Consider the following 25,776-nt stretch of genomic DNA (forward strand, 5'->3'; position numbering starts at 1 on the left):
AGCATTCCTCGCAGAGATGGGGAAACTGGCATCCAAGTTCAGAGAACCCTAGACATGGAAGAGGCCACAAGGGTGCCATTGAAACCTTATAATAAATAAGACTAAACTTCATCTGTATACCGCTCTATCTCCCCTAAGGGACTCAGGACAGTTTCCAACATAGGCCAAAGTCTTCAATTACCAACACAAAATCACACAAAACATAAACATGCTATTCAAACAATCACAACCATTTAAAGGCCAGTCCCAGTATTATTCCACCAGACAAGATCTGAAATATCAATGGCAAGAGTTTCAAAGTGGGCCTATTCAGCAAATTTTCAAGCACATAACTTTGTAAGTACCTTAAATGTGTTGTAACACATGGTGTTTAATGGATATGTTCAACTAATATTGTTTAGACTACTGCAACGCTCTCTACGTGGGGTTGCCTTTGAAGACTGCCCGAAAACTACAGCAAGTACAATGTGCGGCAGCCAGATTACTAACGGGTGCTGGGTACAGGGAGCACACCACTCCGCCGTTACACCAGCTCCACTGGCTGCCAATTAGCTTCCGAGCACAATTCAAAGTGCTGGTGTTAACCTATAAAGCCCTAAACGACTCCGGCCCGGTTTACCTCTCCGAATGTATTCTCCCCTACAAACCATCAAGATTACTAAGATCGTCTGGAGGGGCCCTGGTCTCGGTCCCGCCGGCCTCACAAGCGCGGCTGGTGGGGACGAGGGACAGGGCCTTCTCGGTAGTGGCCCCGCAACTCTGGAACTCTCTCCCGCCAGAGGTCAGAACCGCTCCAACAATCCTGACATTCAGGAAACAGGTGAAGTCATGGTTAAGGAGACAGGCCTTCGAAGAATGAGACAATGATCTGGATGGAAGACGGTGTATATTCGATTTTAGTATGACGACTGACCACTGTAGTTTTTAATATATGTGCTTTTTTAATGTTTTATTGTAATGTGTATTTTGATATTTTACCGATTGTATGTGTTTTTATGGTTGGAAACCAGGCTGAGTCCCTCTTATGAGGTGAGAAGCTCAGTATATAAAACTTTGAAATAAATAAATAAATAAATGTAATAAGAAGGGTTAAGTTTAAAACTTTGCAAGTTTCTTTAAGTGTATTCTAGTATATGATATTCAATATGTATGGAATTGCAACAAAACTTTTTGATGTATACAATAATTTCAGTCCACCAGAAGAAGGCCTGAAGTAAGGCCGAAACCGGTCGTGAGCGGCTGATTCATATGGAACTCAACATAAAGAAGATACGACATTGATATTATTTTAAGGGGCTGTACCAAAATTTACACAATATTGTTTGACATCACTGTTAAATTGAACAGTATAACATGTTTATATAACTGCATGCTGCATTCTGTGCCGTCGCGCCTGGGGGCTATAATTCTCAATGAAGGAGGCATGGACATGACATCTTTCCCCAGGGGATTGCTTCTTGCCCTCCTATAGGAAACTGGAACTTTCCAAAACCCAAAACGCTGTAAATAACTCATTGTTGTTGTTGTTCATTCGTTCAGTCGTCTCCGACTCTTCGTGACCTCATGGACCAGCCCACGCCAGAGCTCCCTGTCGACCGTCACCACCCCCAGCTCCTTCAAGGTCAGTCCAGTCACTTCAAGGATGCCATCCATCCATCTTGCCCTTGGTCGGCCCCTCTTTCTTTTGCCTTCTACTTTCCCCAGCATCATTCCCTTCTCTAGGCTTTGCTGTCTCCTCATAATGTGGCATTCAAAGGACTTCAACTTTGTCTCTAGTCTCCTTCCCTCCAATGAGCAGCCGGGCTTTATTTCCTGGAGGATGGACTGGTTGGATCTTCTCGCAGTCCAAGGCACTCTCAGAACTTTCCTCCAACACCACAGCTCAAAAGCATCTCTCTTCCTTCGCTCAGCCTTCCCTAAGGTCCAGCTCTCACCTCTGTAGGTGACTACAGGGAATACCATGGCTTTGACTAGGCAATGGATCTTTGTTGCCAGTGTGATGTCTCTACTCTTTACTATTTTATTGAGATTGGACATTGCTCTCCTCCCAAGAAGTAAGCGTCTTCTGATTTCCTAGCCACAGTCTGCATCTGCACTCATCTTTGCGCCTAGAAATACAAAGTCTGTCACGGCCTCCACATTTTCTCCCTCTATTTCCCAGTTGTCAATCATTCTTGTTGCCATAATCTTGTTTTTTTTTATGTTTAGCTGCAACCCAGCTTTTGCGCTTTCTTCTTTCACCTTGATGAGAAGGCTCCTCAGTTCCTCCTCGCTTTCGGCCATCAGAGTGGTGTCATCTGCATATCTGAGGTTATTAATGTTTCTTCCAGCAATTTTCACCCCAGCTTTGCATTCATCCAGCCCCGCACATCCTCGCATGATGTGTTCTGCATACAAGTTGTATTTGTATTATACTGACATCGAATTGTGCCAATCTGTAACCTGCCTTGAGTCGCCGTATGGCTGAGGAAGGCGGGCTATAAATATCGTAAATAAACAAACAAACATGGCTTCCCTGGATATAGGCAGCAGATTCCCACTGACGCATCCTACAATGACACTGGCTTTCTTAGCTGCCACACCACACTGCTGACGTATGCTCAGCTTGTCATCTATTAAGACTCTTAGATGTCTTTCCTTGGCCCTCCTTCCACGGAGTAAAAACCAGACCCTCTGATTTCATTGCAGGGGATTTTATCCACCTCCTCACAGCATCTCTGTCCTCTGCTGCTGAGACCTGACTTTAAATTGAGTGTGAAGAGGGAAGAGTCCATTTAGTATTCCTCGCAGGGACAAGAAACCTGAAGCTCCAAGTTCCTCTTCATCCTCCTTCTCATTGCAAAGCCGCTGAGCGAAGGAACCATCTTTGCGTTCTCAGATCTGTCTGCAACAAGGCATTTTGAGTAAAAGAAACTGCTCTTTCCCCACTCTGCCTTCCGACATTTGCACGCACGCCTCTCCCCGGGGGACGGAGAAAGCAAGCCCAGCCTCTGCCCCCAATCTAATCGACAGACCCCAGGCGCCCTGCCCTAGCGAGGAGCAAGAGTCAGCCACACGCGGGGAGCCTGACAAGCCGTCAGCATTGGCAGCGACAGCCCTCCCTAGGCGGGGCTCCCTCGGCTGGAGAGACACAACAAGGCGCCTGCAAAAGGTCACCCAGAGCAAGGCCAACAAGTCCCAATTAGAAGGCCCACTGTTGATGTTTTCCCCGAGAATGACAAATCCAGGCTAACCTTTCGGCACACAACCGCCACATCAAGCTGCCACGCAACGCAAGGCTTCTCAGGCCATCTGATCTGAGCATCAGTCATTTCTGGATTCTTCAAACTTGTCACAGATAGCATGATATTTGTACCCATCAGCTAGTGCTGTACATTAATTTCTGGAAATTCATCAGCACCCAACACTGGTCCAGGAACCAGCGGTTGGAACAGCATTGAGTTAAAGCTCCAAAAGCCATGGAAATATCTGCATAGTAATGTTTCTTTATTTTCGACGCATTGGCTATTATGATTAGTTATCAGATGCTAAGTAGGGTTTTCATCTTGTTGATGGGAAGCTTCCCACCAGAGTGGAAATCATCTATCAGACAGATGGCAAGCTATTTAACCTCAGCAGACTGAAAGCCAAAACCAAGGTTACAACATCTGTTATAGAACTCCAGTATGCTGATGACAACGTCGTCTGTGCGCATTCAGAAGAAGACCTACAAGCCACTCTAAACACCTTTGCAGAAGCATACGATAAGCTCAGCTTATCGAGAAAACCAAAGTGCTCTTCCAACAGTCACCAGCCAATCCCTCTCCAATGCCAGAGATACAGCTCAATGGTGGAATGTTAGAAAATGTGGACTAATTCTGCTCCCTTGGCAGCCACCTCTCCACCAAAGTCAACATCGATACCAAAATACAACACCGCCTGAGCTCTGTGAGTGCAGCATTTTTCTGAATGAAGCAGAGAGTGTTTGAGGATTGGAACATCCGTAGGGATACCAAGGTGCTTGTTTATAAAGCCATTTTCCTCCCAACCCTGCTATATGCCTGCAAAACGTGGACTGTCTACAGACGTCACATGCAACTCCTAGAACGATTCCATCAGCGTAGCCTCTGGAAAATCCTGCAAATCTCTTGGGAAGACAAGCGGACAAATGTCAGTGTGCTAGAAGAAGCAAAGACCACCAGCATTGAAGCGATGGTATCAACTCTGCTGGACCGGCCACGTTGTCCGGATGCCCGACCACCGTCTCCCAAAACAGTTGCTCTACTCCGGACTCAAGAACGGGAAACGGAATGTTGGTGGGCAGGAAAAGAGATTGATAGATGGGCTCAAAGCCAACCTTAAAAATTCTGGCATAGACAGCGAGAACTGGGAAGCCCTGGCCCTTGAGTGCTCCAGCTGGAGGTCAGCTGTGACCAGCAGTGCTGCAGAATTTGAGGAGGCACGAGTGGAGGGCAAAAGGGAGAAGCGTGCCAGGAGGAAGGCGTGTCAAGCCAACCCCGACCGAAACCGTCTTCCACCTGGAAACCAATGCCCTCACTGCGGAAGAAGATACAGAGCAATAGGGCTCCACAGCCACATCCGGACCCACAAGAACACTGGAAGACAATCCTCCTCGGAAAACGAGGGATCGCCTAAGTAAAGTATAAACAGTTTTTTAAAATTTTATTATTATGTATAAATACGTATGTGAAATGATGTCATAAGGAAGAGGGAGCAGACTTGTTTTCTCCTGGCCTTGAAACTAGGACTCAATTGAGTATTGGATTCAAATGACAGGGAGGGAGATTCCACCTGATCATGAGGAAGAACTTCCTGATTGTAAGAAGAGCTGTTCAGTAGTGGAACTGTCTATGAGTCTGGTGGAAGCTCCTTCCTTGAAAGCTTTTAAACAGAGGCTGTCAGGGGTACTTGTTTGTACTTTTCCTGCATGGCAGTGGGTTGGACTAGATGGCCCATGTGGTCTCTTCCAATTCTATTATTCTATGATTCTATGAAAATGGAGAAATCAAATGGGTGAACCTGCCCCTGAATACACTGTGGGTTTTACAGCTCCTCCTCCAGCAGCAGCTCTGAGTTCAATAGGGGCTCTGCTGGGGCCAAATGAGGCTCCAGATCCAGCTGATCCCATCAGTTTGAGCACAACACTGGGGTTCTAGCCACTTGCCCTCCAAACATGTACAGCAGTGGTTCTCAACCTGGGGTCCCCAGATGTTTTTGGCCTTCAACTCCCAGAAATCCTAACAGCTGGTAAACTGGCTGGGATCTCTGGGAGTTGTAGGCCAAAAACATCTGAGGACCCCAGGTTGAAAACCACTGATGTACAGGGATCACAACTTGCATGTGACCCATTTTGTTTCTCTCCCAGATTGGGTTCAACCTCTGGATGGATTTACATCCAGGATGATCTCCAGAACATAGCACCTACAAGTGGAAGATAATACGCAATTGAGCCTGTGGCATTGTGTTGCGTTTACAAACAGAAGTGGAGCACCACTACACTACCTCTGAACTGAAGAATCTACCTTATGCAACACTCAGTGATACAATCTGAAAATTTGACTGTGTGAAGGAACATACAAACCAGAGGGAAACCATGACACATGATAATGTGTTTAGGGTAGCTTGGTGAACCCGCCTCCTCAGCATCATCACAGAAAGGATATCGGTGTTGTCGTGTCCCAGCAGGCCAAGGAGGGAGTGGACGGCGTTGAGCTCCACCAGGAGATGGTACAGATCCGGCATAGTTGCAATCACGTGCATTTCCTGGATGATGTCGTTGAGATCCAGTTCTGACTCCATGAACCTGTGGGCAGAGAGAGAAGTAGGAAAGGTCAGGGAGAACAAACCCCTCATTGATGTGAGAAGGATCTCTAGGCATCTAGACCACAAATGAAAGCAAGTGAGGCAACAGTGTGAGGCACCAGCTACAAAAGAGCCAGCCTGATTCTAGGCTGCGTCAACAGGAGAATGGTGTCTTAACTGAGAGATGTCATGGTCCCAACTCTATTCTGCTTTGGTCAGACCTCCTCATTTGGAATAACCCTGTGTCCACTTCTGGGCAAAGCAATTCGAGAAGGAGACAGGTAAGATGGGTCTACAAATGGCCAAAGGTGGGGAAACCATGAATCCCTCTGCTTAGCGTTAAAGGCAATAGCCATATTGCACCTGCTGGCCATCATGAGGAAAAGAGTGGAAGGAGGATGGTGAGGGCCATCTTGTATCCATAGAAAACCTTTTGCAATTGGACCAACTGTTTACAAGGGCCCAAGGTTGAGATTTGCTCCTGATTTTGGGGGGGAATTTGGAGCCACCCACTACTTTGGTTAGCATGGTTCAAAACAACATGAAGGTGGCCTTGGACACGTTAACCCAGATCAGCTTTACATGTCGTTTGGCTGCCAAGGAGCTGATTTGCCCATCCCTCAGTATAAGTGGTCAGTGTAGATTGATTGATATGATTCATTGGTCAGTGTAGATGTTCCCCAAGTCCAGCACTCAACCATTACTCCATATTGGTTCTCTTTCAAATCTTCCTGGGGTTGTCATTTCCACCCAAACGTTTTCTCATCCTGAGATTGTGTGACTCGCACAAGATGTTATAGTGGGTTCCAATGGCTGAGCATATGATCAAATCCTGGTTTCTGGAGTCATAGTTTAGCACTCAAAACCACGATCCTCTTTTTAATCATGGGATCCCAAAGTGGCCGATAAGTAGAACGGTACATTAACATAGTTCCAGTTTGAAAACAGTGAAATCATTCAAACAGGACAAAACATTTCAAAAGCAAGCCCCAGGTCATCCTTGCTTTCTTCTTGCTTTACTTTCCAGCTGGACTTAATATGGCATGCGTCATGTCTTGCGTCCCGATCCATCAAAGCAGCCGCGCTCTCCATTAAAAGCCGTGGCACCCCGTGGCCCCGAACCAGCGCTTGTGCTGAGTCCTGCGGTTTTCTGGTGTCACGTCTCCGCCACAGTCCTATAACTTTCAATTTTGCGGAGCGCTCGGGTCCTTCCTTGCATGTTTTCTCTTCTGAATGACAGAGTTGTAAATTAAATGACTGGGATTATCTGAACCCAGCCAACCCTATAGGACAGGGGTGGGGAAGATTTCACGCTTGCACAAGCCTGTTCCCTTTTCTGAAGGCTGCCTTGAGATCCACCAGCCGGGACAAAAGTATGGCAGCTTAGAACAGTGGGGGTGAGCAGAGCACTGAGGAACAGGGGACCTCTCAGCATTTTATTTCTGTTCATAAAAGGGTTTCGGAATTAAAACGTATTCAGGAGGAGATTGCCACCATCTCTGCTTCACAGTACTAAGTTCTTTGGAATCCTAGAATCCGAGAATTGGAAGGGGTCCCCAGGGGCCATCCAGTCCAACTAACTTCTGTCAGAAGGAGCCCCAGCGACACGATGGGTTAAATCCTTGTGCCGGCAGAACTGAAGACTGACAAGTCAGAGCTTTGGGTCCGGAAAGCACGCGAATGAGCTCCCTCTGTCAGCTCCAGCTCCCCATCCAGGAACATGAGAGAAACCTCCCACAAGAATGGTAAAACAACTGGGCATCCCCTGGGCAACGTCCTTGCAGACAGTCACTTCTCTCATACCAGAAGTGACTTGTAGTTTATCAAGTCACTCCTGACATGGGGGAAAAAACTTCTGCCAGGCAGAAAGGCACAGTCAAAACACTCCCTCAAGATAGCCATCTATCCTCTGCTTACAAACCTTCGAAGTCGGAGACTCCATTGGACTCCCAGGCAGCCTATTTCACAACCAAACAGCTCTCGCCATCAGGAAGTTCTTCCTAATGTTGAGGAGGAATTTATTTTCCCGCAATTGCTCCCTTGTATCCTGGTCTCTGGAGCAGCAGAAAACAAGCCCGGCCCCTCCTCAATGGGACATCCTTTCAATGCTTCAATATGGATCTCACGTCCTCTCTTAGCCTTCTCGTCTCTAGGCAAAGCGTCCCCAACTTGATGTCAGCTGAAGGGACGTGTGACCGACACAAACCATATCAAATTTGCTAGCCACTATGAGGAGCAGGAATGGCTGAAAGAGCTGGGTCTGTTTAGCCTGCAGAAGAGAAGGCTGAGAGGACACATGATAACCATGTTTATAGATGTGAAAGGATGCCATCAGGAAGAGGGTGTGGGATGGCTTTCTGCTGCCCTGGAAACTAGGACTTGAATTATAGGAACATTAGGAAGAACTTCTTGACAGTTAGAGCTGTATGGCAAGGGAATATGTTTCCTGGGAGTCAGAGAGTCTCCTTCCCTGGAAATCTTTAAACAGAGGCTGGCTGGACATCTGTCAGAAGTGCTTGGACTGTATTTTTCTGTCTGGCAAAAGGTTAGACTGGATGGCCGTTTGGAGTTCTTCCAGCTCTAGGATGCTATGATTTTATAATCTAAATCTAAGCAATCTTGGGGCGGATCCAGCACCAGCCACAACCCCGGATCAGCCCTGCAATAAGCTGTCATTGTAGATCCACCCTAAGACTCCATGGATGAGGGTTCAAATTCTCACTCAGCCATAGAAACCCATTGGAGGACCTTGGGCAGGGCATTCTCTCTCAGGCTCAGAGGAAGGACATGGTATCATAAATACTTTCTCAACAATGAAAAGGTGATTTTATTCCATGTCATGTGAGACAGAGTATATCAGAAAACAATACAAAGAAAGAAGTACGCACACAGAGACTATATAACTACAAACAAAGGGGATATTACATTTTACTCAGCAGTCACACACACATAACCTTCATTCAGTCATCCACATATTACCATCCCTTCTTCCTACTCCTGAAGAAGAGACCTGCATGTAGGTCAGATTGCTTTTTCCTGCAAATCTAGAGAAAATGGACAGTAACCACACTCTGTGTTCCATTGCAGATCTGACACACTTTTGGATAGAAAAAAGGTCTCTTACGTAGCATATTCCTTGCTGATGTTGTTCCAAAAAGTTGTAAATAACTGACAGCTTGTTTTGCAACTAAAACATACTGACTCCATCAGTTCCAGACAGATGGTAGTTTTCCTTCTCAACTAATGTTGGTTTTCCTTCTTAAGTAAGGAGCATTACTCCACCTCAGACATCAGAAGAGCTGCAAGACCAAGGACAAGCCATGAGAGTCAAGACCAAGATCCACCCAGAGGAAAAGTGTTCTTGCCATACATCAAGGGAACCACTGACTGCAGAGGGAAGCTGATGAGGAAACACAACATACAAACTATCTACAGACCCACCAAGAAAATCCAACACATGCTCCGTTCAGCAAAGGACAAGAGGGATCCTCTCGCTTCTGCAGGAGTCCACCATGTACCATGCAGCTGTGGACAAGTCTACAGAGGGACCACCAAACGCAGAAATGCCCAAACACAAATCAAGGAACATGAAAGGCACTGCAGACTCCTTCAACCAGAGAAGACAGCCATAGCAGAGCACCTGAGGAACCAACCTGGACACAGCATTTTATTCGAGAATACAGAAATGCTGGACCACACCAACAACCACCATGTCAGGCTACACAGAGAAGCCATTGAAATCCACAAGAAGCATGTGGACAATTTCAACAGAAAGGAGGAAACCATGAAAATGAACACAATCTGGCTACCAGTATTAAAAAACTCTAAAATTAGAACAGCACAACAACAGAGAGGAAACAAACAAGGACATCTAATCACCTCTCAACAAAAGATTGCTCCAGGCACTGCCAGGCAATCAAATGCTAATCAAGGTGGTCTGTTGAAACATTCACACCTAGCTCCAGCAGACAAGAGTTCTTTGTCCTACCCTGATCCTTCTACAGATATATAAACCCATTTTCCTAGTTCCAACGGACCTCGCTACCTCTGAGGATGCTTGCCATAGATGCAGGCGAAACGTCAGGAGAAATGCCTCTAGAACATGGCCATATAGCCCGAAAAAACCCACAAGAACCTATTACTTGAGTTAAAAGAACTCTGGTCATGTAAACATGTTGTTTTCCACCACAGAGTCTTTGTCTTTGGTCATGTCAGCAGTTCAGCAGTTTTTCCTTCATCAGCCTTTTGAGTTTTTCCATAATTTATTCTTCTGAGGATGGCATTTTCAGGCTATATAGGCCCCAACCATACATCTTTCATGCCGTTTCATTCAAACCACACATAATATTTATCACAATGGTGGCAAGCCCTTTGGGATAAATCTTGCCAGAAAATGCATAAGTCACAGTTGACATGAAGACGGAGAGCTGCCAATAGTCAGTCAATGGTGTAAGAGCTGGACTAAGGCTGCGTGAGACCAGTGTTTGAATCATTGCTCTGCAACAGAACCCACCAAATGCCTTCAGGCAAGCCTCACAACCTCATATTAATAGGAAAGCAATGAGAACTCTCCTGTGAATATTCAGTCTTGCCAAGAAAACCCTAGGAGGGAGTCAGAGTTCACTTGAAGGCATGCAACAACAAAGAAGCAATATTAACACAAATAAACAGGACATCTCCAGCAATTGCTAGGACTTGGAAAGCAGAGCTGAGTTTGGGGAAGAGATTTTCCTTTGTGCCTATGCCCAGAAAAATGCGCCATTTCTCTTCCACGCATATTACGTTACATAGTCAGAGATTAAAGAGAAGCACACAGACCCCAAATGTGTGCATCTTGTCCCAATTCTCCCTGAAACAAAGGCCTGAAACGTTCCATCATTTACGCCAAATCCTAAATGGGCCTTTTCACATTACAGTACAATGGACCGGTTTCATGGATGATGGGAAGGCGACCAAGATGGTGAAAGGACTGGAAACTATGAATCCCTCTGAGGAGCAGCTGGGTGGCCATCTGTTGAGAGGGTTCTGACTCTGGCAGAAGGGAGTTGGACTGCATGACCTTTAAGGTCCCTTCCAATGTTGATGTTGTGAATCTCAGGAATCTGAGATGTCGGGAATCTCAGAGTGATAGTGTCGATGATTCTGATGGGGATGATGGGTTTCAGATGCACAGTCAGGTGCAAAGTCATGATGTCCCTGTGTTAGGAAGACCACCAGGAACAGGGGGCAGAAGTTCAGTTGTTTCCCAAGCAAGGGATGACGCTGGGGAAAGTGAAACTATGGAGACCCAGGTGCATGATTCAGGAAGGGAGGACGGTTCTCAGCCTGATAATGAGGGGAAAAGCACTAACAAGGGAATTGGCCTTGATGGAGCCGGAGGTTTAGATAGAGCTGATCGGTTGGAATTTAAGGTCCGAAGGAGTGTCAGGATCGCCAACAGGCGAGAGAGGGAGGCTCGGGGCCATAGAAACGCCTTCATGTTCTCCAAAGAGTATTAAACAGTATTGAATGTGCCTCAGTGTCAGAGCAACTTCCCGCTTCATCCAAGAGACTTTGGGTTTCTCTTGCAGCTTTCATGTTCATGTTTCATTCAGGACTTTGTCATGTTCTCATGGGACTTTGCCTTGCCTGTGTCTTCATGGATCTTGTTTGCCTATGTTACCTTGGATTGATCTTTTGAAATATACTTTTGCCTTCTGAACTTTGTATCCTTTATTTTAATAAACCATAAAGACTATTGCTGGTGTGTTCTTTGGTGTCTTAAGAAAGGTGATTTTACCCTGAGGTGAGACAGTTGATGACAGTTGATGACCTATCTATCCATTCATAAGAGCTGTTCAACCCTGGAATCTACTATTTAATGTCCAGCTGAGCCTCCTTCCTTCTCCGAAGGTCTATGGCAAGCATCCTCAGATGTTGTAATGCTCCATAAGAACTTTCAAGGGTGGAATATGCTGCGTAGGAGTGAGATGGGGCCTCCTTCTCTAGAGGCTTTTAAGCAGAAACTGCGTGGTCATCTGTTGAGAAGGTTCTGCATGACCTTTGAGGTCCCTTCCAATGTTGATGACCTATCTATCCATTCATAAGAGCTGTTCAACCCTGGAATCTACTATTTGATGTCCAGCTGAGCCTCCTTCCTTCTCTGAAGGTTTATACGCAGAGGTTGGATTGTGTCTTCCTGCCTGGCAGAATGGGGTTGGACTGGATGGCCAACAAATATTATATTGTATTGTTGAAGTCTTTCATGGCTGGAATCACTGGGTTGTTGTAGGTTTTTCGGGCTATATGGCCATGTTCTAGAGGTCTTCTCTCCTGATGTTTTGCCTGCATCTATGGCAAGCATCCTTAGAGGTTGTAATGCTCCATTAGGAAGAACTTCCTGACTGTGAGAGCCGTTCAGCAGTGGAACTCTCTGCCCCGGAGTGTGGTGGAGGCTCCTTCTTTGGAAGCTTTTAAGCAGAGGCTGGATGGCCATTTGTCAGGGGTGATTTGAATGCAATATTCCTGCTTCTTGGCAGGGGTTTGGACTGGATGGCCCTTGAGGTCTCTTCCAACTCTTTGATTCTATGATTCTATGATTCTATAAGAACTTTCAAGGGTGGAATATGCTGCCTGGGAGTGAAATGGGGCCTCCTTCTCTGGAGGCTTTTAAGCAGAGGCTGGGTGGCCATCTGTTGAGAGGGTTCTGCGTGACCTTTGAGGTCCCTTCCAATGTTGATGACCTATCTATCCATTCATAAGAGCTGTTCAACCCTGGAATCTACTATTTGATGTCCAGCTGAGCCTCCTTCCTTCTCTGAAGGTTTATACGCAGAGGTTGGATTGTGTCTTCCTGCCTGGCAGAATGGGGTTGGACTGGATGGCCAACAAATATTATATTGTATTGTTGAAGTCTTTCATGGCTGGAATCACTGGGTTGTTGTAGGTTTTTCGGGCTATATGGCCATGTTCTAGAGGCCTTCTCTCCTGATGTTTTGCCTGCATCTATGGCAAGCATCCTTAGAGGTTGTAATGCTCCATTAGGAAGAACTTCCTGACTGTGAGAGCCGTTCAGCAGTGGAACTCTCTGCCCCGGAGTGTGGTGGAGGCTCCTTCTTTGGAAGCTTTTAAGCAGAGGCTGGATGGCCATTTGTCAGGGGTGATTTGAATGCAATATTCCTGCTTCTTGGCAGGGGTTTGGACTGGATGGCCCTTGAGGTCTCTTCCAACTCTTTGATTCTATGATTCTATGATTCTATAAGAACTTTCAAGGGTGGAATATGCTGCCTGGGAGTGAAATGGGGCCTCCTTCTCTGGAGGCTTTTAAGCAGAGGCTGGGTGGCCATCTGTTGAGAGGGTTCTGCGTGACCTTTGAGGTCCCTTCCAATGTTGATGACCTATCTATCCATTCATAAGAGCTGTTCAACCCTGGAATCTACTATTTGATGTCCAGCTGAGCCTCCTTCCTTCTCTGAAGGTTTATACGCAGAGGTTGGATTGTGTCTTCCTGCCTGGCAGAATGGGGTTGGACTGGATGGCCAACAAATATTATATTGTATTGTTGAAGTCTTTCATGGCCGGAATCACTGGGTTGTTGTAGGTTTTTCGGGCTATATGGCCATGTTCTAGAGGCCTTCTCTCCTGATGTTTTGCCTGCATCTATGGCAAACATCCTCAGAGGTTGTAATGCTCCATAAGAACTTTCAATGGTGGAATATGCTGCCTGGGAGTGAGGTGGGGCCTCCTTCTCTGGAGGCTTTTAAGCAGAAACTGGGTGGCCATCTGTTGAGAGGGTTCTGCATGACCTTTGAGGTCCCTTCCACTGTTGATGACCTATCTATCCATTCATAAGAGCTGTTCAACCCTGGAATCTACTATTTGATGTCCAACTGAGTCTCCTTCCTTCTCTGAAGATTTATACGCAGAGGTTGGATTGTGTCTTCCTGCCTGGCAGAACGGGGTTGGACTGGATGGCCAACGAATATAATATTTTATTGTTGAAGACTTTCATGGCCGGAACCACTGGGTTGTTGTAGGTTTTTTCGGGCTATATGGCCATGTTCTAGAAGCATTCTCTCCTGATGTTTTGCCTGCATCTACGGTAATGCTCCATAAGAACTTTCAATGGTGGAATACGCTGCCTGGGAGTGAGGTGGGGTCTCCTTCTCTGGAGGCTTTTAAGCAGAGACTGGGTAGCCATCTGTTGAGAGGGTTCTGCATGACCTTTGGGGTCCCTTCCAATGTTGATGATCTATCTATCCATTCATAAGAGCTGTTCCACCCTGGAATCTACTATATGATGTCCAGCTGAGTCTCCTTCCTTCTCTGAAGATTTATACGCAGAGGTTGGATTGTGTCTTCCTGCCTGGCAGAACGGGGTTGGACTGGATAGCCCTTGTGGGTCCCTTCCAAGGATTCTATGCATCAATTCAGATAAAGGAATTGCACTGAGCAGTCTTCCCTTCACACTTGAAGAACCCCAAGCCCTACAGAGAGGCTTGGGCCCAGGGTCCCCATGTGAAGCAACCGTTTCCGATTCACAGACTCTGCAGGAAGAGCAACAGCTCACTTTCTGTTGCCTTTTAGTCTGTACTCGAGGGGCAGAAGTCCAGCCTGATGGGTCACCAGAGAGCAGACCTGGCAGTGGATCCCTCTCCTGCAGAACGGCAAGCCGCAGCCGCAGCCGGAGAAACTAGCAGGAGCAGCCAGCAGTGATGGCAGCCCCAGGAGGGGAGAGCTACCGATGCAGGAGGCTGGAACTGAATCTGATGGCAGAAGATGGGGAAGGGGAGGCATCAGCGCTTGACTTTCACAGCCCTGCCACTCAAGGAAGAGCTCTCCAGCCGAGCGGCAAACCCTTCCCCGTGTGGGCCTGGGACATGTAGCAGCTCTCGTGGCCCCAGCTGGAGGAGCCACGCAGCCAATTTGGTGCCTCTGAGCGCGTCATAAAAATGATGGAACACTTATCTGGGCCATGCACCTGACAGGTGGCAAAGTTAGGCAAGGAATAGGTAAATGTCATCGCTCACCAAAGTGGAGCATGGAGCCAGGATGCCACAATGTGCAAGTTGGAAGAGAGGAATCAGAGAACTGTAGAGCTGGAGGAAGAGCCCTCCAAAGGTCATCCGGTATAATCCCATTCCTACCGGGCAAGGAGACACAATCCAAGCCCTCCCGACAGATGACCATCCCACCAATGTTTCAAAATCTCCGGGGAAGGAGATTCCAAGAAGCGCATGCTCCTGCGAAACAGCTTTAGCAATCAGGAAACACTTCCTAATGTTTAGGTGGAATATCTTTCAGTGCAATTTGAATCTATGGTTCCATTCAAACCTAGTCTAAGGTTTTAAATTATCTGTGTTATTGTTTATATGTGAGTTATATTAATTGTACTGTTTTATTTGCTTGCTGTTTTGTTTTTACTGATGTGTTGTTGGGCTTGGCCTCATGTATGCCGCCCTGAGTCCCCTTGGGGGGATGGTGGTGGGGTATAAATAAAGTATTATTATTATTATTATTATTATTATTATTATTATTGCCTCTAAAGAATCAGAAAATAAGCCATCTGTCAGGGGTGCTTTGAATGCAATATTCCTGCTTCTTGGCAGAATGGGGTTGGACTGAAGGCCCATGAGGTCTCTTCCAACTCTTTGATTCCATGATTCTATGATTCCATAAGTTTGCTCCCTCCTCAATGTGACATCCTTTCCAATATTTAAACTCCCTTTCTCTCTGCTTTCTCTTCTCCAAGCCAAACCTACCCAGCTCCTTCAACAACTCCTAATAGTAAATAATGGTTTACAGAGCTTTGAACATTTTTGTCACTCTTCTCTGGACAGCTTCCGGCTTGTCAATAACCTTTGAATTCAACACCAGAGCAAGGACGAAAGGGACACAAGGCTGGCTAGATGGCCATCGGTTGTGAGGGTTCAGATTGTGTACTTCTGCCTGGCAGAATGGGGTTGGATTGGATGGCGCTCGGGTCGAGAAAGGTGGGATAGAAATGTAATAAATAAAGAAAGACTTCCCCAAGATCACCCAGTGGGGCTCTAGTTGCTTTTACTGCCTATTATAGGGGAAACCAGCTGATCCCTAATCCATCTAAAACACAGACATGTGCCTTTCACCTTCAGAACAGAGAAGCATCCCAAGCTCTGAGGATGACCTGGGAAGGAATCCCACGGGAGCATTGCAGCGCACCCAAATATCTGGGAGTCACTCTGGACCATGCTCTGATTTACAAGAAGCACTGCCTGAATATTGAGCAAAAAGTGGGCGCTAGAAACAATATCATACGAAAGCTGACTGGCACAACCTGGGGATCACAACCAGACACAGTGAAGACATCTGCCCTTGCGCTGTGCTACTCTGCTGCTGAGTATGCATCCCAATATGGAACACATATCACCACGCTAAAACAGTGGATGTGGCTCTTAATGAGACATGCCGCATTATCACAGGGTGTCTGTGCCCTACACCACTGGAGAAATTACACTGTTTAGCCGGTATTGCACCACCTGACATCTGCCGGGAAGTAGCAACCATTAGTGAAAGGACCAAGGCAGAGATATCTCCAGCTCATCCCTTGTTTGGGTATCAGCCAGCACGTCAACGACTTAAATCAAGAAATAGTTTTCTAAGATCTACAGAGACACTCGCTGGAACACCCCAGCAAGCGAGAGTCCAAAAGTGTCAGGCTCAAACCCAGAACCTCAATCAATGAGAGACTCCCTCCTGAGGACACAGAAGACTAGGCGACTTGGAAGGCGCTGAACAGACTGCGCTCTGGCACCACGAGATGCAGAGCCAACCTTAAGAAATGGGGCCACAAAGTGGAATCCTCGGCATGCGAGTGCAGAGAAGAGCAAACCACTGACCACCTGCTGCAATGCACCCTGAGCCCTGCCACATGCACAAGGGAGGACCTCCTTGCGGCAACACCAGAGGCACTCCAAGGGGCCAGATACTGCTCAAAGGACATTTAATCAACTACCAAGCTTGCAAACTCTGTGTCTTTTGTATGTTTGTTTGTTTGTTCTGTCAAAAATGTAATACAACTGTTCGATTGCCTGACACGATAAATAAATAAAATAAATAAAACTTCAAGCTACAAGGCCACAACAAGTGTACACCAAAGATGAGAATCCTGCAGCACCTCCTGACACTCTTCATTGCATTTCCCAATGTTCAGACAAGGATTGACTCAGGATCAGGGTGCAAGCCAGAAAAAAGATGGAGCAACAGCTCACTGCGGGTAGGTTCATCTCCAAGGCACACTCACTCATGCAGTTTCCACTCTCTCATATACACTTTGATGTCTTTCTTTCAATGTGATCAATACTCTTCTGTTCTGCAGGGAATCTATGCATCCCAACTGGGCTGCCTGGGGTGCAGAGGTTTCAACATTCCTGTCTGCCAAAGGAAGATGGAGGAAAAGGAAAAGAAGCTGATCTGAAGGAAGCAAGAGGATGGCTTATGGCATTCTTGAAGGAGGCCCTTGCCGTAAGACATGGGGAATATTGCACGAGCAAAAAGACACTCAGCATCCCCTGGCGTCATCAGGGATGTTCTAAGCTCAGAGCTCCTTCGTGACACTACAATTACTTTCAAAAGACTGCAGAGGATGGATGAAGCAGACCCATGCTGAAGGAGAAGGGGCTGAGTGTGGAGAAGAGCAAACTACTGACCACCTGTTGCAATGCAATCTGAGCCCTGCCACATAAACAATGGAGGACCTCCTTGCGGCAACACCAGAGCCACGCCAAGTGGCCAGCTACTGGTCAAAGGACATTTATTCAACTACCAAGTTTGCAAACTTTGTGTTTTGTTTGTTTGTTTGTTTTGTTAAAAATTTTATTTTATTTATTTGGGGTTCTTGTACCCCGCCCTTCTCACCCCGAAGGGGACCCAGGGCGGCTTACAGCTGCAAGGCGCACTTAGACGCCTGCTACACAAACAATCATCACATGCAATACAACTGTTTAGTTTGCTCCTGACAAAATGAATAAAACCCAGTGGGGCTCTGTAGGGATTTGAACCCTGGTCTCCAGAGTTCTAGGAGAACACTCAAACTGTGACACGTTGCTTTACTAGTATATGAAATGCAATAAGAGAAAGTGTGGGCGAAGTGCTTTTAAAAAACACAGACACCTACAGAGATGGTATATAAATGGCAATATTATTTAAAAGAGAAGCAAAGAACCAGCAGGAGGGGCAGACAAAGGGAAACCATCTACACTTTAAAAGCACCAATCCCACCCAAAGCATCGGAGAGGGAGAAATGGGAAACCTCAGAAGACGGAAAGCGAGAGAAATGAGCGCAGCGGTGGCTCCGGAGGAAGGAAGGAAAACGCCGCGCAGGCACAAATCTTCCTCCCAGCTGGACAGGGGACTTTGTGTGCTTCTGGGAAGAACATAAAAGGCTACGGGCTCAGAAGGGAGGCCTGCCACACATCTCCTTCTCCATTTGGATTATCTCAGAGGGAAAATAAACCAGTCCCGTTCTCCCCAGTACTTCAGGGCCAATGTGGGGAAGGGGAACCTGCAAAAGGAAGGCATTTGCTCCCTTCCCCAATCCCAATGTCCTGCAAGCAAAACGTCACCCCTGGTTCTGCTGGAAAGATGCTCAAGATGGCTTCTGGCACATTATGGAAAGATTCATATCTCTGACGAGAAGCTTCTCTGTATGACTTTAAGCAGAGGCTGGATGGTCATCTATCAGGAGGGCTTGGATAGTGCCTCCCTGCCAGGCAGAAGGGCGTTGGGATGAATGGCTCTCGGGATCCTTTATGACTCAAAGATTCCAAACATTACAAAGAATGTATTGTCGAAGGCTTTCATGGCCGGAATCACTGGGTTGTTGTAAGTTTTTTGGGCTATATGGTCATGTTCTAGAGGCATTCTCTCCTGATGTTTTGCCTGCATCTATGACAAGCATCCTCAGATGTAGTGACCGCATGCTTCTGGCTTCTTGAGTCTGGGATTTTGGGTTCTTGTGTTGAACTGTTTTTCATGGAGCATCTCTTTGCCTTTTCCTGCCAAAGCAGTACCTATTTATCTACTCACATTTGCATGTTTTCAAACTGCTAGGTAGGCAGGAGATAGGGCTGACAAATGGGAGTTCACCCAGGTCGCGGATTTGAAATGCCAAACTTCAGGACAACAGTTCAGCAGTACAAGGGTTCAACCATTGTGCCGCCACGGCTCTATAAAAGATGCCAATTTCTAGATCGGTTGTGGTATGCTGGGAACAAGAGTTAGCTAACTCAATGGCATTCTATCATTAAGACAGCTGCTGTTGTGACTCAGCTTGAGTCTGAGTCTGAAGCTGACCTCTGTGGGCTTTGTGAGCTAGAGTTCCTACAAGATGATGAGGAGGAGGATGGGTTACAGATTTCTGTTCATGCTTCAGACAGGGTTGACGAAGAGGCTGCAAAAGGGGAAACAGCAAGTCAGTTCTCAGGGGGAAAGAATGTCAGTGAGAATGACAATGAGAGTGAATTCCCACACGGCCAGGTGGAGATGTCTTTGCCTCTTTTGCCTTCTCACGGTGATCCGGTCCAGCTGCTGGACCAAGGTGATAAGGGGTTAGAGAGCCTTGAAGATAACGAATTAATGAGCAGGCAAGATCTCTGCAATTAAGGGTCCGGAGAAGCTCTCGCTTTGCAAGCAAGCGAGAAGCTAAGTGAACCAAACATCATCGCAATGCGTTCATGTCTGCAAAGGGTATTTAGCCTTCTCATTGACACACAGGCGTTGTCAGTTCAACGTGGCTCTTTCCATGCAAACTTCTATGGATTAACCTTGGCCTTAGGCAGCACGCTTCTGGCTTCTTGAGTCTGGGATTTTGGGTTCTTGTGTTCAACTGTTTTTCATGGACTATTGTTTGACCATTGCTTAAAGGATTATGTTTCATGTTTTTGCCTTTGGATCTTGGGAACTGTGTCTTTGCATTTAAGCCTTTTTGGAACTTTACATTCCTCATACTATGTTTTGGAGCCCCCAGTGGCACAGTGGCAATCCGGGGAGAGGCGGATGAGCTCCCTCTATCAGCTCCAGCTCCTCATACAGGGACATGAGAGAAGCCTCCCACAAGGATGATAAAAACATCAAATCATCTGGGCGTCCCCTGGGCAACGTCCTTGCAGACAGCCAATTCTCTCACACCAGAAGCGACTTGCAGTTTCTCAAGTCGCTCCTGACACGAAAAAAAACCTATGTTTTAACTTTGCCTTTTCTTCAACAAATTACAAAATCTACAGCTTTGGTGTGGTGGTGTTTGGGAGCAAGGTGAAAACTACCCTGACAACACCCGCATTCCAGCTGGGAATGTATCTCCCTGGCTATGGGATGGTCTTGCTGTACTGTAGACATTGCAATGCTTTTCTGCATTCTGAGTTTTTTAGCTCACTTTTCTCCATTTGCCCACACATCTGTGGCAATGCATAGCCATAAGCGTATTGGATACCTAAGCAACCAGGCTGTGAAACCCAGAAAGTGTTCGTGGTCCAGGGTCACATACAAAATTCCCCTTCCTGGTCTCTCTTTTCTTTTCTCAAGTTTCGAGATGTTGAGCTAAAAGGCTTTCTGGCACTGTCTTTCTTGCAGCTAATCTTTTCATTAGTTAGTTTGGATGCAGGCATTTCACGTCCCGAAACCAATTAGTAAGATTCCTTCGTTTGCAATTCCATGCAGCATGCGGCTTTGTTTTCCTCTTTTTAATTTAAGATAAACTCAGAGAGATGCAGGAGGATGGGGTCAAGCCTACCCAGGGAAGAGGTTCCCTAACAAATCCAGCCTTCGTATTGTTTTCCTCCTAAATGGTATAATGCCCTGGGATAGACTGCTATCTTTCACAAACACAACAGCAGCATTCGAAGATCTGCCTACCAATTATTACTTTTTAGATACTATTATAACAGTATTTATTTATGTATTGTCGAAGGCTTTCATGGCCGGAATCACTCAGTTCTTGTGGGTTTTTTCGGGCTATATGGCCATGTTCTAGAGGCATTTCTCCTGACGTTTCGCCTGCATCTATGGCAAGCATCCTCAGAGGTAGAGGTCTGTTGGAATTAGGACAATGGGTTTATATATCTGTGGAATGGCTGGGGTGGGGCAAGGAGCTCTTCCCTGCTGCAGTTAGGTGTGAATGTTTAGCTAATCACCTTCATTAGCATTTGAAGGCCTGCCTGAACCTGGGAAAATCTGTTGCTGGGAGGTGTTAATCTGTGCCTGGTTTCTTCCTCTCTGTTGTTTAGCTGTTATAATTTTAGAGTTTTTTAATATTGGTAGCCAGATTTTGTTCATTTTCATGGTCTCTTCCTTTCTGTTGAAATTGTCCACATGCTTGTGGATTTCAATGGCTTCTCTGTGTAGTCTGACATGGTGGTTGTTGGTGTGGTCCAGCATTTCTGTGTTTTCAAATAATATGCTGTGTCCAGGCTGGTTCATCAGGTGCTCTGCTATGGCTGACTTCTCTGGTTGAAGTAGTCTGCAGTGCCTTTCATGTTCCTTGATGCGTGTCTGGGCGCTGCGTTTGGTGGTCCCTCTGTAGACTTGTCCACAGCTGCATGGTACACGGTAGACTCCTGCAGAGGTGAGAGGATCCCTCTTGTCCTTTGCTGAACGTAGCATTTGCTGGATTTTCTTGGTGGGTTTGTAGATAGTTTGTATGTTGTGTTTCCTCATCAGCTTCCCTATGCGGTCAGTGGTTCCCTTGATGTATGGCAGGAACACTTTTCCTCTGGGTGGATCTTCATCTTGACTCTCGTGGCTTGTTCTTGGTCTTGCAGCTCTTCTGATGTCTGAGGTGGAGTCTCCATTGGTCTGGAGAGCCCAGTTGAGGTGGTTCAGTTCATCTTGGAGGAGGTGGGGTTCGCAGATTCTTTTTGCACGGTCTGCCAAGGCTTTTATGGTGCTTCTTTTTTTTTTTTCACCCAAGTCAAAAAAGAAGCACCATAAAAGCCTAATTCCAACAGACCTCTACCTCTGAGGATGCTTGCCATAGATGCAGGCGAAACGTCAGGAGAAATGCCTCTAGAACATGGCCATATAGCCCGAAAAAACCCACAAGAACTGAGTATTTATTTATACCACAATTTCCTCTTTTAAACGAGACTCAAAGCGGTTCGTAATATTAACAGCAATACAATTTAAAACCTACAACATATAAATATCTATATAAATAAAAATGTAATGTTTGTTTGTGGGATTAACATAACTCAAAAACCACTGGACGAATTGCCGCCAAATTTGGACACAAGACACCTACTAACCCAAAGAATGACCATTACTAAAAAAAAAAAATGATTTTGTCATTTGGGAGTTGTAGTTGCTGGGATTTATAGTTAACCTACAATCAAAGAGCATTCAGAATTTCACCAATGATGGAATTCCACAGGATTCCCATGACCAACAGAAAACACTAGAAGGGTTTGGTGGGCATTGACCTTGAGTTTGGGAGTTGTAGTTAACCTACATTCAAAGAGCACTGTGGACTCAAACAATGATGGGTTGCTGTGAGTTTTCCAGGCTGTATGGTCAAGATCCAAAAACATTCTCTTCTGACCTTTCGCCCACATCTATTATTTATTTATTTATTTATTTATTTATTGCGGTTGCTTATACCCCGCCCTTCTCACCCGGGGGGACTCAGGGCGGCTTACAGACACAAGGCACAATTCGATGCCTGTATTACAAAAACATAATATCAAAAACATAACATCAGTAACAACAGTAATTATAACACTGATAACAATTAACGTAAACAATCAATATTATCGGCAGGAATAGCCATAAACCCGTAAAAACAATTAAAACAATAAAAGCAATACAAACCTCATTGCTGGTCAGCGTTTAACCGACTCATAGTTAGGTTCTACTTTCCACACATTGTTGGTCCTATCATTCTGGTTCCGTGTCTAATTGTCAGGGTGCCCAAAGGCCTGGTCCCAGAGCCACGTCTTTACCTTCCTCCTGAAGGCAAGGAGGGAAGTTGAAGCCCTGATTTCCCCCGGGAGTGAGTTCCACAGATGGGGGGCCACCACTGAGAAGGCCCTGTTCCTCGTCCCCACCAGCCTCACTTGTGATAGCGGTGGGGTCGTGAGCAGGGCCTCCCCAGATGATCTCAGATTCCAAGGTGGGACGTAGAGGGAGATACGTTCGGACAGATACGCTGGACCGGAACCGTAAAGGGTTTTGTAGGTCAAAACCAGCACCTTGAATTGTGCTCGGAACTGAATCGGCAGCCAGTGGAGCTGACATAACAGGGGGGTGGTGTGTTCCCTGTATGTCGCTCCAGTAAGCAGTCTAGCTGCCGCTCGTTGGACCAGTTGGAGTTTCCGAACAGTCTTCAAGGGCAACCCCACGTAGAGTGCGTTGCAGTAGTCTATACGGGATGTGGCAGGCATCCCCAGAAGTTATGAGGTCTACTGGAAACTAGGCAAGGGAGGTTGTGGAATAATATCCAGGGTGGGAGAAAGAACTTTTGCCTGTTGGAGGTAAGCATGAATGTTGGAAATGCAGATCACTTGATGTACCAACCTGGACACAGCATACTATCTGAGAACACAGAAATGCTGGACCACTCTCACAACCACCATGTCAGACTACACAGAGAAGCCATTGAAACCCACAAGAAGCATCTGGACAATGTCAACAGAAAGGAGGAAACCATGAAAATGAACAAAATCTGGCTACCAGTGTTTTAAAAACTCTAAAATCAGGACAGTAAATAAAGAGCAACACTAAAAAAAACCAAAAAAAAAAACCCAGAGGAATTCCAGAGAGAAAACAACCAGGGCCAGGTAACCCCCTAACGAAGAATTTTCCCAGGCAGTAATCAGCCAGGCTTTGAAGCTGCAAGGCCATTCAATACTAATCAAACTGACCATTTGCAACATTCGCACTTGCCTCCAACAGAAAAGAGTTCTTTCTCCCACCCTGGACATTATTCCACAGATATATAAATCTCACTTGTCTAGTTTCCAACAGACCTCACAACCGCTGAGGATGCCTGCCATAGATGCAGGTGAAACGTCAGGAGAGAATGCTTCTGGAACATGGCCATACAGCCCAGAAAACCCACAGCAACCCACTGATTAAAGCCATGAAAGCCTTCGACAACATATTTTTTTCTGTTGTATGTATGATGAAAATATTAATTCCAGAAAACTGAAATCCAACCAGGCATTGCCTTTTGGGCAATATCTTCCCAAGGTCACTTCTAAAAGTGTGAGTTCTGGAGCGCTGTGCTTCCCATTTGGAAGCCCAAAAGGCCCTGTGGTCTGCCTTAAACATTTGCTAGGGTTAGGGACGCAGAATCCCCACAAAAGGGGGGAAAACATGCATGAGAAACACTATTTTCTTTACTAGAGAACACTTCTCAAGAAGTCCCTATGTTCACTTTCTGTTGTGTTCTCTCTAAAATCTCTAGCATGATGCCATCCATGGTCAACCCATGGCAGAAATCAACCACCTAGAAATCCCTAAAGATAAGACTTTTGGGTTGTTGTAGGTTTGTTCGGGCTATATGGACAGGTTCTAGAGGCATTCTCTCCTGACGTTTCGCCTGTATCTTATGGCAAGCATCCTCAGAGGTAGTGAGGTCTGTTGGAACTAGGAAAAAGGGTTTATATATCTGTGGAATGACCAGGATGGGACAAAGGACTCTTGTCTGCTGGAGCTAGGTGTGAATGTTTCAACTGGCCCCGTTGATTAACATTGATGCCCTGGCAGTTGTTTGGTGTGGCTTGTTGGTGCCTGGGGCAATCTTTTGTTGAGAGGTGATTAGATGTCCTTGATTGTTTCCTTTCTATTTATTTATTTATTTACAGCTTTTCTATTCCGCCCTTCTCACCCCACAGGGGACTCAGGGCGGATTACAGTGTACACATATATGGCAAACATTCAATGCCAATTTTTTAACATACAAACATATACAGACATACACAGAGGCTATTTAACTTTTTCTGGCTGCTAGGGGAGCTGTCGCTTTCATCGTCCATCTACAACGCTGATGAAGCACTTCCGCATTCCCCGCATGCTTCCCCGCTGGAATGCTTTACTGGAGTCTTCTTCATGGCCTCATAAATCAGTTAATTTATCCTCCCCACACTTTAAGGTGGTACCTAATTTTCCTACTTGACAGATGCAACTGTCTTTCGGGGTGCAAAGGTCGACAACAGGCTACACACAATTGGTTGGAAACCCATTCCAACCCAGGCTGGCTTCGAACTCATGACGTTTTTGGTCAGAGTGATCTTAATGAAGCTGACACTCAGCCAGCTGCGCCACAATCCTGGTGCTTTTTTTGGTTGTGCTGTTGTAATTTTAGAGTTTTTCAAAACTGGTAGCCAGATTTTGTTCATTTTCACGGTTTCCTCCTTTCTGTTGAAATTGTCCACATGCTTCTTGTGGATTTCCATGGCTTCTCTTTTGACTTTTAATCAAATCCAAAAATAAAGCCGCAAGTCAAAACAGCAAACCTGGAGGACCAACTGTATCTGAAGATGGAGCAGAACATTATTTGTGCTTCCCTGCCTGCGAAGTCTGATGCCAGGCGCCATAAGGCTTTCCTGGATACTTTACTTGTTTATCAGCGTCATCAGCATCAATAAAGCTGCCTTTCAAGCCCAGCTTCTGATTTATAGCTGGCAAGATAATAGTGCCAGGTGAAAAGACACCGCTCCAGATACCAAAGAGGATCTGCTCTGAAGAGCGGCTTGATGAGATTTGGTGGGTCAGGAAGAAGAAAACGTATCTTGTCGACAGGACCTCAGATTTGCATCTCGCTTCCAAGGGAATGGGGCCTACCGGCCCCATTCCCTTGGAAGCGAGATGCAAATCTGAGGTCCTGTCGACAAGATACGTTTTCCTCTTCCTGACCCATCAAATCTCAACAAGATTTGGCTTTAAAAAGGGAACACACAGCTCAGAAGCCTCACGAAATGGTTGCTCGCTCGTCTCTTGCAAACAGAGAGCCCTGCTTTTCAA

General features: G+C 46.1%; 1 protein-coding gene across 1 annotated transcript in view; it reads right to left on the minus strand.

The window, feature by feature from the left end:
* Window positions 1-25,776, minus strand: part of CTNNBL1 (catenin beta like 1) — a 209,361-nt gene that overhangs the window by 136,451 nt on the left and 47,134 nt on the right. The window contains exon 4 of the mRNA XM_067468297.1: window positions 5,662-5,803. Within this exon, the coding sequence (XP_067324398.1) occupies window positions 5,662-5,803 (142 nt within the window). The remainder of the gene's footprint in view (window positions 1-5,661; window positions 5,804-25,776) is intronic.

This window comes from Anolis sagrei, chromosome 4, assembly GCF_037176765.1.
Source record: "Anolis sagrei isolate rAnoSag1 chromosome 4, rAnoSag1.mat, whole genome shotgun sequence".
Taxonomy (NCBI): Eukaryota; Metazoa; Chordata; class Lepidosauria; order Squamata; family Dactyloidae; genus Anolis; species Anolis sagrei.